The following is a 16,066-nucleotide window of genomic DNA, read 5'->3' as shown; positions in this document are numbered from 1 at the left end:
CAGAATCAACTTTCAAAAAACTAATTTTAATCAAAACAAAAAAATTGTTGATCATTAACAAGTTTATAAAACAGTGATTTAGTTACATAAATAAATTGATATCAGTGTATCAAATCTTAATTACTTTCAACTTCATGAGCATGTTTACATGGGTGATGAAGTACAACCTTTTTACCTATTATAATAAATAAAATGGAGAGCATGAAATAGTTTTTCTAAACAAAAATACCTACAAACATACCTCTAGCATGTTCTCTAATGAAGGGAACAAGAGACACTGGACAACTTTTGCACCAAAACATAAAAACTGCTTTAAAAAGCACAAGGATACAGAACCATCAGCTAAAGTAAAGACACTATACTGTAACCAAAGTTGGTATTTAATAATATAATGAACAGTTTGGTAGTTAGATCTCCAGTTTGGTTATTTTAAAGCATTAAGACAAGGCAAGATAGAAGGCTGCTTCTGTTTGAGTAATTCTAGAGAAAATAAAATATATTAAAAAAACAAACTGAAAAGTAGAACAGTCATACCTACACAACTTTCTGTCCTGCACAAAGTCAAAATACCTATGCAGAATATATATATATATAATATATATATGTTATTTGTGCACAAAGGTTAGCTTATTATTAGCTCACTGCAAAGGCGTAATGCATCATGTCAATAATTTTGGAAAACATTTTGCGTTTTGTGTCAAAAAGGATATTCTTTAAGTCTTCTAGGCTAGGAGGCACAAACCCCAATTCTGGCATACTGTATTCTTAATGCTAAGGCTTGCTGCTCTGGCTGTGTATTTTTTGTTGTCCCTCTTTACTATAGTGCCTGTTACAAGCATGTGTGTATGTGTGTATACATATATATGTATACACAGGTTGTATAAATATATATATATAAAATTTTCCCCAATAGGTATCAGTCCAACCATGCAATCCAAAAGGTGGCTCTGCATAGATGCCCAGCATATAGTTCACCACCTGAGCCAACCCTGAAGCAAGGCGCACTTTAGTCCTTCTGATAGGTTTTTTTTTTGTTTAAAACCAAGCTACTGCAGCTTCAAGTATTTTGCATTACATAGATTTTTTTATAAATTAGTTAATGTTATATTTTTCAATATTCAGACATATACTATAATATATATACAGTACAATAAATGCTCTCATTCTTTTTTTAATTTTTTTGATAAATCCCTGAGAATGTATGTTGACAGTCGCTAAGTTTCCACATGCACAAGCATTGTGTGCCATGCTTCTGGATGAACAGCACTGCAAAGCCACGTGGTCAGCCTTTTAACTATTAGTATTTCATTTGTTGGTTTGTTTAAATATGCTGAAATGTAAGGATGAGTTACAAAGGAGTAAAGCTGAATCCATTCGAGGTACTTATCACAGGATGGAGGTGTTTTGTTTGGTTTTTAAAGCCATTGCAATATATATTTGTTTTTGAGGCTGTGAACGTATACAGAAAGAACAGGAGAGCAATGTGGGCTTTTGCCACTTGACAACATATACTCAGTGTAAACCAAACCTTTTTTAACCTCTCTCTCATACAAAACAGAAAAAAAGAAAAGAAAATTAAACACACTAACTTTCAAAACATGACAGTTTAGTTTGCAAACTCAATATAACTATACACATATAATACCGGTGTGGCTCTGTTTCTTTAAGTTAAAAAGGATACAAAGGCAGGCTCAAGTAAAAACAAACCACCCCTCCCCCCCAGTCCCCCATTCACACATTTTCATCAACCAAACCGTTCACGAACCAGCATCATCAGCTTCTTTTTGCCTTTGTAGATTTGTTTTAGGTTGTCAATAAACTGTGTAAACTGGATGTGACCATCATGAGCCATTAGGAAGGTCTCTCGTGCCTTGCTGAGGAACTCTATAAACTCACTATAGTGTCGTGGGCTGATGTGAGTGAGACGTGAATGAGTTGTATTAATGTAGGCTCCGATCGTGGCATCCAAGAGTTGCCGTAAAGGGGCTTTGTCCAGTGACATGAGCTTACCAGAGTTCCTCCTTCCATGAAGTCCCACCATGCCAGGAGTGGTCAAAGTACACCTACGCAAAATGTCCGACAGTACTGTTGCACACTTGACACTTTTGACCACCAGAGGTATTATAGCTGCTAGCTCATTTTTCCCAAGGGAGTGGCTGAGCGCACATGCCCACAGAACGTCATTAATGGCAGGGTGTGTGTCCTGATTGTAACTCAGGTTGAGATGTGTCATGGCCAAAGTGGCCAGCTTGTAGGCCCGCATGGGGTAACCACGGTGCTCCATGTATCGTGCTATGGTAAAAAGCTGCGAGTAGCTCATGCCAGCTGTAGCTGCATCTAGAACGATTTGGTAAGCAGTCTCAAAAGCTATGTGATCCTTTTCACATAGGGTCAGTGCAGAAAGGGCACAGTTTTGAGGATCCTTCATGGCACACTGTAGAGCAAGCGTCCTAGCACTGCTGGCCAGCTTCTCCTGCTGATGGCAGTCTAGATGCAGACGGACGATGGTGCTGTTGGACATCACTGTTGTAGCAACAATACTAGTGGCTTCTGTTGGAGTGAAAAGTGTAAACCAATTTTGCATGATACTATCCAGTGCGTAAACACCTGGGGGAGAGAAAGAAAGGATTAGCCACAACTGATAAAACCCAGCAGATAGAGAAGTTCAGCAGATTACACTTCCCACAAAGTCTAAGAGGTTACCAGTACATCCCAGCAAGAAGGGCTTACAGACAGCATGGCTAGAAAAGAACATTAAAACTAAGACTACTGTACAAACTCTGCAGCAATCACATAAACCCAGAAAATAACAAAAATAGCATGCAAGATAAACTTTCATCTCCTGTTGTGACAGCTGAGCTGTTTTACTTAAGACAATTTGAGTAAAACATTCTGACTCATTTCATCTCATCATCTCTCTCAAAAGCAGCCCTCACCTTGCACACCAGGGCAATTGCAACCTCTTTTCTCACTGTAAATCTCAAGGCACAGCACATGTGAAAAGTAGGCAAAACGGCTTTCTTAAGAGAACACCATGGCATACCTTAGCAGAACTTATTAAGCACAGCTTAAAGCAGTCAAATTCATAAGTACATGATCATCAAGATCCTTATTAGAGCAATACAATGAGCAATATGAACTACTGGATATTATATTTCTCAGTGCCACTGTATTCCCAGTGTGTTTCACAGGGGGAGGAAACACTGACTGACAGGTTCCATAAATTGAACCTAGAATTAACTGGAGTGCCTTATTGCTAGAGGCAGTTTAAACACATTTGTGAGCCCACCTAAGCCACACATAGAGGTCTTTATTTTCTCTGCACGACTCTAATGCTTCCCATGCAACCCACCACTCATTCGCAGCAAACCAGCATAGCCAAAGAATAGAGTATCTTCATTAAATAAACAGATTCCTATCATTACCATATTGATTCTTTACTGGGTTGATTAAGTCTCAAGAGTACTTTGCACGACATTTTAGGTTCTTTACAAGACACTTCTATTAGAATATGTAAACCAACTAAAAGCAATTTTAAATCCAGTATTTTATTTGCTGAGATGCAGCTGCACAAAATAATACTCAGGCACTAATATCTGTAAGACAACCTCAGCAAAAATTACCTTAGCACAGATATAATTGCAATAAAACAAGAGCATTGCATGAAAATTTGCAGACACAAACCACTTTCTGGCTGAGAGCATAGAAAGGCAAACTCTATTTCCCCATACTACTGATAACAATATAAGGCCAGCTAAGCATAAAGCAAAGAATGAATTAATCCAGAGAATAAGCAGCAGCAATCTTCCTAAGTTCTGAAACTCAAGAAGCATCTGTGCAATATAATCCAACTCAGGTATATGAAGGAAGAAATACAACAGAACAACATGTTCTCCAGAAATACCTTTACTGACAATTAAAATGGCTCCATTATCATAAGTACTTAGATGCTTTTAATGCAGTCATCTTGATTTTCAGACCCTGCATCCTCATTTTTGAAGATGGTAAACCTTAACACAGAGGGTTTATGAGATGCCTCATGAAGACATGCAGGAAATCTATAGCAAAGCCCAAAATGATCCAAACATGCTACTTGAGAGAGCACTGATTTCCCACTTCTGTATTGAGTATTTAAGGTATTGAGTATTTGCATTTGGGTGCTTCCCATACGTTATGCACACCTCCACCTTATGGGGGAAAGAAGTCACACCGCATTACTCAACTATTGTCTCACTTGCTTTGTGCCTAAAAACACCCACTAATCACTGCCATAATGTGTTCTCATCAAAGGAATTTTAGAATAAACATGAAGTGGGAGGCATTTGCAGAACTTGGGTGTTGACAAGGGAGATCAAGCCCTGTAAGAGTAGCTGACAAGAGAAACATTTCAGAACATACCTACTTCTGTTGCACATGTTACCAACCACCTCACCATTTCCCGCCGTCGCCAATTCAGCGTTGACAATGTCATCCGCATCACCTGTTAAAAGAATACAAACAAAATAAAAATTAAATTGCAAACCAAGGCCATAGATAAACAGAAAGGAATTTTAAAGTATTCAAACACAATGGAGTTAAAAATGGCAGCCTCTTGCTCTCTCCATTCCGTTTCCTCTTTTTCAGCTGATAGGTCAAACATTTTGAAAAACACTTTTTGGCTATTTTTGAACAGCATGCAGACAGTAATTTCAACTGCAGACCCTTCAATGATAGAGGACAGAGACTATTTTATCTGGGGGCAAGAAAAAACCCTATTCCATAGAAAAGCCTTCTCCCAAGCAACAAAAACCAACAATCAATTACCAATTATTGACATCTCCTCCCTCTATGCACAAGTATATTGGTAATCATCGTATGATATTCCAGGGCATATAATTGTTGTAAGTAGTCAGGTACTAGATACTGAACACAGACAACCTAATTACAATTAGGTTGAGGAGAAAAGAAAGGGGAATCATCTATAGGCCACTAGAGACAATGCTGACACTGTTTCTTGCAGGAAAAGCCTTAGCCTTACTGTTAGAAACTACACAGCTGGGAATTGCTGGAAATTACACTGCTATGCATCTTCCTTCTGGAAAATAAATCTTCAGGATTCTTAAAACACCTTTGGTAAGCTTGGAACAGAACAGTGGGCAAATTCTACAACAGTTCCAGTTTGTTGGGTTTGTGACATTATTTTCTCTAGATCGTGCTGAAGGCATTCTGATGACACTGTCAACCACAAAAGAGTATCCATGAATACCCAAAGTGTGCTGTTTCCATCGAACAATACTAGGTGAAAACTTGAGGTGACACACAGGTCAATTCTAAGGATTTTTCTCTCTCTCACATAAACATTTAAGGCAAATGAAACAAACAGATTTCCACAGTGACCATGGAAATATGATAGCCTAACAAAGCACACAGAACCCTCAGCTTTTTTATTAAAGATTTTAGTACCTTTCTTCAGCATAAGAAGCAACTGGGAAAGTATCCTTTCCCCAGAAGTCTTTGGAGCTTTATTTACTGAACCAAAGTAATAAATGTTTTTCTGATCTTTGCATGATTTTGAGAATTCCCTGAAGAGAAATGAAGATATTTGTTTTTGTTGAAATGAACAGTGTAAATTCATTCAAAAGTGTCAGGTAATATTTACTACTTGGCTGTCTCCTTTTAGCTTGCAAAATCTCTCATCAGAGCCTGAAAACTGATCTGCAATACTTGTGCACCTTAAGCACACTTAGATGCATCTGGCTATATCACAGGTTGTGGGGTACAGGATGTTGATGGAAGTGAGAAGGCTGTTGTCAACATGCTCTGCCTTAGCAACCAGTCATTATGGTTGACCTTGGCTTTCAACAAGCATGTATCAGTTCTCATTTAGGGGAAAGGAAGACAAAGAAAAGGAAAAAAAACCGTGAAGACCACACAGAAAATACTGTGCATTTCCAGCAAACAGAGTAGTTTTACTTTCTAGCCAGTCCTACATAAAATCCTGAATCCACTACACCTCTCTCACTCCTGAACAGAAGAGTGCAGCCAACAAATGCCAGATCCACCTTCCACTTGAATGACACAAAGGGACTGTGCAGATTGTTGGTCTGTGTTTACCAGTACATTAAGCCTTGTAGTAAAAAAAAAAGTTAAAACTTAAAACCAAGTCCAGACAGAGTCAAAAGACAGTATCCTTTCCTGTGCTTAAAAGCTACATGCACCAACACTGCATCAAATTTCTTTCTTCTATTATAAAAACAACAAATGAGGGAAATACCTGAAGACCTAACTCCAGAGAAACTTTCAGAAGAGTTATGTCTGGCAAGCTGTCCATGAGTGTTGCTATTTTAAATGCATCCTGGGCAAGTTTGAAGATGTGTGATGAGGAGTGGATATTTTTCTGGATGGATTCTAACACTGTTTCCAGTCTCCGAACATCACCTGCAAGGTGTAAACAGAATCACCAAAATGGAACAAGCTCTCAAAACACCCAGAGATCAATTATATCTGAGCCTGACATTGCTATGCAATAGAATGATGTTTATTACATACACTCTGGTTTTAGAAACCTTCTATAATTAAATTGCATATGAATGAAAGATATGAGACCACAAACTGCTCTATCTGAAGGTGTTAGTGCAGCACAGGGCCAAAAGTCACTCTGATTTGTGAATTTTAGAACTGACTTGCCCACTTCTGTGTCTCATAGTCAATATCATGGGTCAGGAGAATAAAAAGCTGTCTCATCAGCCTCATACCAAGCTCATCTAGCTACCAGATAACTAAATTAACTAATATGCTAGAAAATTACATGACAGATTTAAGCCATTTCAGTTTGTTGCACCCATTTCAAAGTACTGCCAGACTGTGATCTGGACTCCTAAGCATGATTTTTATGATCTGTTTATCCATGCAATATTAAAAGCACACATTTAGTTGAGCACATAACTGACAGCAATGTACCTTTGGCTGCTGTTAGCATGGTTGATGCCAGCTCACACTGCTGGGATTCAATATGACTTAGGGTGAACCAGCGGGGATACCGGTTTGGAACAACAGATGCAATGTGGTGAGGGCGGGACAGGTCTCCTGAAGGAGCTGTAGATTCCAGTACCAGCAACCTGAAATAAGAAAGAAATCCTCTTTCATTAAACCACTATTACATTTGGTTGCTCATGAGCGCAAAAATACTTGTATTGTCTATGAAATATACTTTTTCAGTTTCGGAAAAAAAAATTGGAAAACCACTTTTCTTCTTGGGGAATCTCAAAAGTTCATCTGCCAAACTTTCCCATATCAATAGGCCTTTTTAACCTACCAGTACTTTATAATGTACCCTAATCAGATGTTAGGGTCCCAAACAGCAGTGACAGAGAAGTTTCCTTTAATATGACTTTCAGACTCCATTTTCTCATCAAGTATTCATCAATCAACAACAGTCTTACCCAACAAGCAGCATTCATACTTAAAAAATTCAAATTAAGGTGTTATTGACTACTACAATCCAAATGACAGCCCAAAGACAAGATAGAACCTTACTGCCCTTGCAATACACTAAATACTGACAGTACATCAGCTACTCTATAAAAGTCAGTACAAAAAAATAGGAGTGAAAAAAATAGGCTTTTTTGTCAATACAGTTAAGTATAGTATCAGCATGTGAATGGTTAAAGAAATAGTAATAAGATCATGTCCAGAAGAAAAGCTTTTCAAGTGCTTAGCTACTTGATGTCTCTTAGTATCTGAGGTCTGCTTCTACCAGCTTCCACATGCATGAGATTTTCTAGAAGGAAGTGATCTGTGAAGATCAAGGAAGTTGCATCTCTTTTGTTCGCAAAACTTCAACTACCAAGCATTGAAAATCCAACGCATTGTGCTTTTTCAGTGATAGACTATTTCTTATAGAATAAGCCCATTTAAATGTAAGTTACAATTTCTTGCATGCAAATAAATACCTAAGTTCTGTAAGCAGCTGTGGAGTGTGTTGTTTTGGGTTTTTTTCTTTGCATTAAGATGGATTTGAGTTCCACCAGGTTTTTTTTTAGATTCCTGAAGCATATGATATATTAGTAAAATAATAATACAGTATAATAATATATTTAAGAGTTCACTGAGAAAGGTAATTTTGAGTATATGGAAAGGCATCTAGCAGGCACTTAAAAATACAGCACACCATCCAAATAACTATTGGACACGTATAAGTGCATGAAAATAGGAAGAAACCCCTTGTTTCAAGTCAAATCTGTTCTCCAGCAGCACAAAGACACCTCTTCACAAACATATTCTAAAGCTGACTTTTTCCAAGCGTAGAGTAAGGTTGCAGAGGTGCATTATAAGATAGCTTCAAAGATACTAATTATTAAATTAAGAAAGGGATTAGTAGTTTATGAGTAAGAGTAAAGAGCCAAAAAGCATGAAAGAAAGGCTGTTTTGGAGAAATCTTTTGTCATTTCGTGTTTAACTGCCAGCTTCTGTGCTCTTTTGCTGTGAAAAGATGTGCAGTTGTGAATTGGTGGCTTTCAGGCAATTTTGGCAATGTTAGGGAATACCAGAAAACCACATGTAGATTTAGCATTCTTTTATTTCTTTCCCCTTTGAAACACCAATTATTTAGTTAGGTTTTAGCAAAGCTACCTTGTGAATAAACATCACCATTAAAGTCTGGGTCCCAAAACCTGGCTGAAATTCAGGCTTATCAAAGGATCAAACCAAACTAAGCCAAACATTCACAGATTCCAAGTGAGCAGTCAACTTCCACATTCTCCAAGACTGTGCTCCATATGTTTCAGTCCTGCAAGCAGAAAACTAGATGGAAGTGACCATTAAGGACTGCACAACCCTGTCCTTGCAGACCTGAGGTGCGTACATGAAAGGCTTTCTGGTTTCAGTTTCCATTTATTTCATATTAAGTGTTCCATACACTAAAAGAGGACTCAAAAAATTAAACAGCAACAGGTATTTTTGAATATAGAAAGGTTAAATACTCCTGAGCTGCCATGGGTAACTGACCCATGTAGATTTGTACGCAGACCGACAACGAACACTTCTATCTGAAGATCAGCTACCTGGGGTCTTGGGAAATTAATTTCTGTAATAAATGTGAGAAAAGAAATATGCTTCACTCCTAAAAGCATGAGCAGCTGTAGAGATTTCCATGCAACACCTTTATAAACTTCCACATGGGATTGCTGTCCTTGTCCCAGCCACTTCCTCCCTCCCATGGAAGACAAGATGCTCAAGTTTTTATCTTCTGACCCATTCAACTTCTCAGCCATGAGACAGACATTCAATCTTCATGTTTGCTTTATTCTTGTCCCCTCAGTATTACATTACTTTTTCATTTGGTTTGTATTTGGAGTCCTTTATTCACTGAACTAACATTCTGGTGTGAATGGAAAGAATAATCATCCTTCTTCAGGAGAATTTAAGAAGTGCAGAAGAATGCAGACAGACATGGAATAGAAAGTGTCTAAATCTGCCACCACTACCATTCAAGACAGCAGCCCACATTTCTGAAGAGTGCCAAATATCAAACTGCAAAAAGAAAGATTACTGTCTAGGGCTGAATCTTCATCTGTCTTATAAAGTGATGAAAAAATGGCTATGGAGGGAAAATAGCCCTGATGTCTCCTGTGACTTCACCAGGTGGAAAGAAAAAGACAACTCTTTCTTATACTGGTCTATTTAAGAAGTAATTTCTTTGGTTGAGATGACAGCTTTATAGCAAATGAGGGCTGGAGCTACCCAAGACTAACTGGAGATTTCATCATTTGGATCTTTCAGTGTCTTGCTTGTTTTTCTAGTTGAGAAAGGAAACTTCCAAAAAAAGAAGTTTTCAGTTGTGACTGGTTTCTGGGCAAATCCTTGTTCAAACGAAACTGCATACTGACTCCATGTTCACTGAGGCAGTCAGGAAAGCTGCTGATGGATGACTACTTCAGCCTTGGAGGATCATTTTAATACCTTGGTTTAAGGAGTGAAAATCCATACAAACTACCTCTTGAGACATACTTTAAGGTAGTAACTGAAAGTAAATACAAGACAAATATGTTTTATAAAATAATTAACTTTTTTTCCTTAAAAAAACCTAAACCCACACCAAACACAACCAAACCAACCAAAGAAACAACAAACAAACAAAAGAAAACCAACCAAAAACTCCCACATACCAAATTTTGTACTATCTTCCTGTTCTGATATAATCAGTAATTCATGTACTTACCTTGAGATAAAAGAAGACTAGTAAACTTAAGTGGCCCAGGTAGCTTTCTGATCACACATTTCAATGTTCTCAATAGTTCATCATTAATGTACTTTTGTCTTCTCAATGTATCTCCTAAAATGCTAATTGTAACCAGCAAGTATGCACGGCCACTCTTCACATTTTTTAGACTCTTCCCATAACATCCATTACTAGACACTCATAGAGGCAGAAAAATACCCAACAGGCTAAGCAGCTGACAGCTGCTGAACTGACAGCTATATTTTGCGCTTATGCAGAGCCTCCCATTTAGGCTTTGTAACACAGGAATTATTTTCTCCCTATTTAGCTTTTTGGAGAGAGTAGCTCCAGAATAAACACCACCAAACCATACAGACACAACCTGTTTGATGACGCTAAATACTCTTCATGTGGATAGGACATCCTTCAATCACTGTGGAACCGTGCTTAGTGATAATGACCAGGAAAACTCAACATTTTTTCTTTTTTATAATTTAAGATTTGACTGCTCTTAATATTCAGCTGTGGCTATTCTTTGCCAACCATCAACTACTAGGTTCTTGATAGTGAGCAGACAATTCAGATGGGACCACTTTCTTCCCTCAACTCTTTGTGGACAACAGTTTTATCACGATCATTTAGTCCTTGAAAACTCATTCAGAAGTCTTTTCTTAGATATCATTACCAATCTAACTTGTCCTGAGACAGCACCCACAGAACACTGCCTCATAAACATCTTTTTCCTGATTACTGAAAACAAATGGGATGAACACCAGACATTTTGCTGTCATTGGATATACCCCATTTAGATCCCAACATTCACCCAGAAGAAGCTAAGATGTTATGAAGTACTAAACTCTGACCACACCTCTCAAATCTATTGTTGAGAGTCAATTTATAAAGAAGGTGAGTGAAACAAATTGTCCCGCTGAGCAGAGTAAGCAGCAAACAAGCCTGAGACTTATGATAAAATACCTATTTCCTTATTTCATTACCAGTATCATCATGCACACACAACCACATGGAGAATCCATATGCTAAAGTGGCTTTATAACACAAAATCTTGTGCCCCAGGTGTGGGATTCTAGAAGTATCTGAAACAGAAAATCCTGTTTTACAAGTATAAATAAAAACTAATTGGACATTTATAAATTATTATAATATAGTTACTACAAATACCATTTACTTTTATAGATGCCAGAACCAAAACAGTACCTCCTTGACTCCTTGAATGGAAGAACGCATATTCTAGAAAAAGAGACTAGGTCTTGATTACCAAACCTTTTCCCCCTCTCCACATCTACTACTCGTGCTCTTATTAGATAACTCATGAATACATACCGCATGGCTCTCAGTGCAGTTTTGTATGCCAATTCAGCATCATGAGGTAGGAGAGAGGTGAAGAGATACTTGGCAAATGTGTGCATTGGAACACTCTCTCGATGGATGACTTCACCTAAGCCACTGTATGGTCCACCTGCAGGAAAGAAAAACAATGTCAGTCTTTACAAACTGCTAGACCCCAGCTTCTGAACCTTTAAAAGCATTCAGTACACCTTCAGCTAGAAGTGGTATTCAAAGACATAGCCTCTTGCAAAAAAGGTGAAGTTACATTGCTATTTTCAGTGAAATAGATAACACATCATATACATACAATGTGTAACAGTTATATTAAATACCACGGATTGTTTAGGAAAACAAGACACACCGCAAGTTGTATGACACTAAGCACACTGCCAATGCTTATACAAATAACAGAATGATTACAGTACTTCACGGGACTCATGCAGCAAGCCTGGTATGCAAAAGTAGAAAGTCATAATCCTAGCTCTGCCTCCACACAGTTATGTTATGCATATCAATACCCATGCATCCTGTCAGTGTGCCACTGCTTGATCAGAAATTCACCAGGAAAGAAAGAATGACGACCATAGAAAAATGTGTATCTTTAATTGAAATTACATGACCAATCACCACAGCAGCACCAGATCCCTCAAATATCTCACCTGGCATTTAAATAACCCTTTGGTTTGGATGCAGTCATGACTCAAGTCCCAGGTCCCACCCTTGGGTCACAACAACCCCAGGCAGCTCCACAGGCTGGGAACAGAGTAACTGGAAAGCTGCCCCGTGGATAAGGATCTCAGGGTGCTGGTGACATGAGCCAGGGTGTGCCCAGGTGGCCAAGAAGGCCAATGGCATCCTGGCTTGGATCAGCAGGACCACAGCAGGGATTGTCCCCCTGTACTGGGCACTCGTGAGGCCACACCTCGAGTGCTGTGTCCAGCTCTGGTCTGTCACTCCAAGAAAGACACTGAGGTGCTCAAGTGAGTCTAGAGAAGGGCAATGGAGCTGGGGAAGGGTGTGCAGCACAAGTCCTGAGAAGTAGCTGAGGGAGCTTGGGGTGTTTATCTTGGAAAAAAAGAGGCTCAGGGGAGACCTTATGATTCTCCACCCCTGCCTGAAAATTCCCAGACAACCAGAGACATAGAGACATGAAAGAAAATGGCTTCAGATTGTGCCAGGCAAGGTTTAGACTGGATGTCAAGAAAAACTTCTTAACTGAAAGGATGGTCACACATTGGAATAGGCTGCCCAGGGCAGGGGTGGAATCACCATTACTGAAAGTGCTCAAATTAAGTGTAGTTTTGTCACTTAGGAACATGGTTTAGTAGTGAAGATAGTGGTGACTGGCTTAATGGCTCAACAATACTCTTAGTTTCCTCCAACCTAAACAATTCTATGATGATGAACACCAGGTCAGATCACGCACCAAAGCTGGCTGTTAGTCCAGTATACCCACATGACTTTAAAATTTCTATTTTATTTCTGTGAAAACTATCCCTATTATGGGGGCAATGGATTTTTCTCTCTCAGTAAGGTGAGATTTCAATTTTATAACAGCAGCATCACGATAGACAACAACAAAGTTAAAAGCAACTATTTACTTGCTGAGTTTCAAATGTTCACAGTGCATATGAATCCTATTTCTACATTTCTTCCTGCACACTTAAGACTGTTATTCTTGTTAATAGGAAAACTATGTCAAACAGTTTCTGACTTCAGTGACAAGAGGTTCAGGCATTAAATGCAGTGAGATACAGAATAAGAATCTTGTATTAAACATCACTGGGCAATTATTGCACAGATAGCACTCAGCAGTCCCAGAAGCTACTACTACTTCTACTAAGACTTAACTCATCACACCTGAAAGGATGGATGGATGGATGGATGGATGGATGGATGGATGGATGGATGGATGGATGGATGGATAGCTGTGTGAGTGCACTTCTGTTTCAGCAATGTTTTTGACTGCTGCCTTAGCACAACATACAAGGATAGAAATCAGTAGGCATGAAAAAATTCAGAGCTCCACAGGTGGGCATTTCAAAAGATCAAGGCTGATTGCAAAGGAAATGTCAAAGAAGATTCAGTAAGTAACAGTGTGTCTCATATCCATTTGAAATGAAGTTGAAAGCCATTCAAATCTAGCTGGCATTGTTTGAATGAAAGAAGCAATTTCATGTATGTTTGCCAGTTGGTGGTCCAGTCAGAAACTCAGTCAGGACACAAAGAACACATGACAAAGCATTTATATGAAAATATACTTTGCCAGTAGCTTAGCACTCAAGCAAAAAATCAGAACAGTTCATTTAAAACAGTCTTATGTTCTGCTTTCCCACACACACAAATGGCAGTTACAATAAAGAAAACGTAATCCAATATTAAGCTGATTTCTATGTTGTTAATGCAGATTAATGCATGCTGTGTGTATCTACCAAATTTCAACTAAAAACTCACAATTGGTGTGATCAGCACCTTAAATCACTGCACAGTTTTTCCTCCATGTAAACTGGCAGTTTCTGCCTAACGTGGAGCAAACTGAAACTACTGCAGAAAAGCCAGATTTCTCATCACACACTAATGCAAGACAACTGCTGCACATTGCTCACAATGGCAATTTTTTAGGCAGTTTTATTAGCAGACTTCCTGCTATCATCAATTCTTTACTACTCTAAGAAAACATTAAAAGAATTTCAGTGATCAAAGCAGTAAACTGAATTACCAGAGAGTATGTCAGAGAAATCCTGCCTCTTCCTCATAAAGCATCCTTACCAGTAAACAGATGTAGCAAACTGATTTTATAATGCAGAGGAATCCTGCATGCTAATAGCTAGATCAAGACAGTAGCTTTTCTTGTCCAAATGCCATAAAGCAGCAGTACAGACACACCACAATGGAAACTTTCCCTGTGTTGCAGCTTCTCTGCAGTTTCAAATCTAGGCAAAAACAGTGACTTAAAGCTGGGAACCCTAAGCAACATATTTTACCTCTCCCATAAAAGACTAAGTTTTAAAAGACTAATGTGTAACAAAAATAGAGTAAAACCTGACTGTTGTGCAACCATCTCTCAACTTACCTAGGGCAGTACCACACTCCCCTTCAAGCCATGTGCATGCACTCAAAATCTGGGTGTCCCACCCAGACTTCAAAAACCTGGATTATGCCTTTGGCTAATTTTTTCTCCAAAAGTTTTTTCTTCCATTCAGTAAGAAAAAAAAAAAAACCAGAAAGACAGCCTTGGAACCCATGACATCACTTTCTGAACATGATGCTGAAGTGCTACACGTTACACCTTTTTCAAAGTTAAGGCAAAAGTACGCACTTCCATGTACAGATGTTATTTCAACACTGACTAATTCCAAAACAAAAATGGTGTGTCATGGTCATAACTTAGGCACAAGACCAGAGCTGAAGCCACAATATTTGACCAAATACTTTAATTTCCACATATGACATAAACTTCAAAGGCAAGTAATGTTCTTTATTTTCACAAATAAAATGTTGCATTTCTGCCTCAGCAATTACACGTGAATTTTCTGAGCTCTTCACTTTGGCACAGTGGTCAAAATCTTCATACATTTATAAACCTGCCAGTATAGTTCCTTTCGCAGAATACAAGGAATACTTAGAATTTTGGTGTTTGGGAACTGTTGATAACTGACGTCTGTATTATATAATAGTTAACCTGGAGTCTATAATCAGGTTATTGAGATTATGACATGCAACAAATGTAAAGAACAAAGTGTATTCAAAATTAATAGGTCAGTATATGCCTTATCTCTGCAGTCATGTGATATCTAAGTAAGGCAATTCTCATAAGAGACTTGATAAAAACTTTCATGGAGTTCTAAGCAAAAAAACATCTGAAGCATGTAAGGCACTTTCTGAAGGAACACTAGTTCTGTGTACTTGTGTAAGTGCAGACAGTTTAGAGAAGCAGTTAGCATCTATATTCAGCTACCTTCTAATAGGAAGACTGCTTGTTTTCGAAAAATCTTCACCAGAGTATCATCCAATTCAATTTCTTGTAGTTTAGAAATGAGCTGCTCCTCATTTCGACAAACCTTCTCTTGTGCATACAAGCCATCTGGCATTATTCGCTGCTGTCCCAGCCCTATCAATGCTACTTCCACAGCCAGTGTTAAGTAAGATTCCCCTTCTTCTAGGAACTTGTGTGCAGGCAGATGCTGGTACTCCAGAGATTTGCATTGCCCCAGGTTCTCTGTAAGGGGTGACACAGAAAGAAAAATACATCAGCAAACAATTTTAACCCATAATCTGCCTACAATGCCACATTCACAAAGGCTTCCACTGTTAGTATTACTATTTCAGAATTATTTAAATTATTAGCTAGTCTCAAAATACAACACTCCAAACTAAAATACATGATCTGATTCCACACAGCAGAAATACACAAAAATAATTTGGTTTTAAATAATCCACTCAATTAAAAATAAAGATTTTCGTTTTTCAACTGCACAATTTTTAAAAAGGCAGTTCCTCCTGCTTTGTGTTTATGAGGCC

General features: G+C 38.3%; 1 protein-coding gene across 4 annotated transcripts in view; it reads right to left on the bottom strand.

Moving 5' to 3' along the window:
• ZSWIM6 (zinc finger SWIM-type containing 6) overlaps positions 1-16,066 on the bottom strand; it is a 114,814-nt gene that overhangs the window by 5,913 nt on the left and 92,835 nt on the right. For 3 of the 4 annotated variants that reach the window (XR_005255519.1, XM_038125856.1, XM_038125854.1), the window contains 6 exons: positions 15,504-15,764; positions 11,540-11,675; positions 6,940-7,097; positions 6,254-6,417; positions 4,399-4,480; positions 1,766-2,607 (listed from right to left, as the gene is read on the bottom strand). Coding sequence is in view for 3 of the 4 variants with exons in the window: in XM_038125856.1 (XP_037981784.1) it covers positions 1,766-2,607; positions 4,399-4,480; positions 6,254-6,417; positions 6,940-7,097; positions 11,540-11,675; positions 15,504-15,764 (1,643 nt within the window). In the remaining variant the exon portion in view is untranslated. Of the gene's footprint in view, positions 1-5; positions 2,608-4,398; positions 4,481-6,253; positions 6,418-6,939; positions 7,098-11,539; positions 11,676-15,503; positions 15,765-16,066 lie in introns of those variants that run through there. The other variant, XM_038125855.1, reaches the window with a different exon arrangement.

This window comes from Motacilla alba, chromosome Z (assembly GCF_015832195.1).
Source record: "Motacilla alba alba isolate MOTALB_02 chromosome Z, Motacilla_alba_V1.0_pri, whole genome shotgun sequence".
In the NCBI taxonomy this organism is placed as follows: Eukaryota; Metazoa; Chordata; class Aves; order Passeriformes; family Motacillidae; genus Motacilla; species Motacilla alba.
Note: the sequence above shows the minus strand (reverse complement) of the source record. Positions and strands in the feature narration are given on the sequence as shown.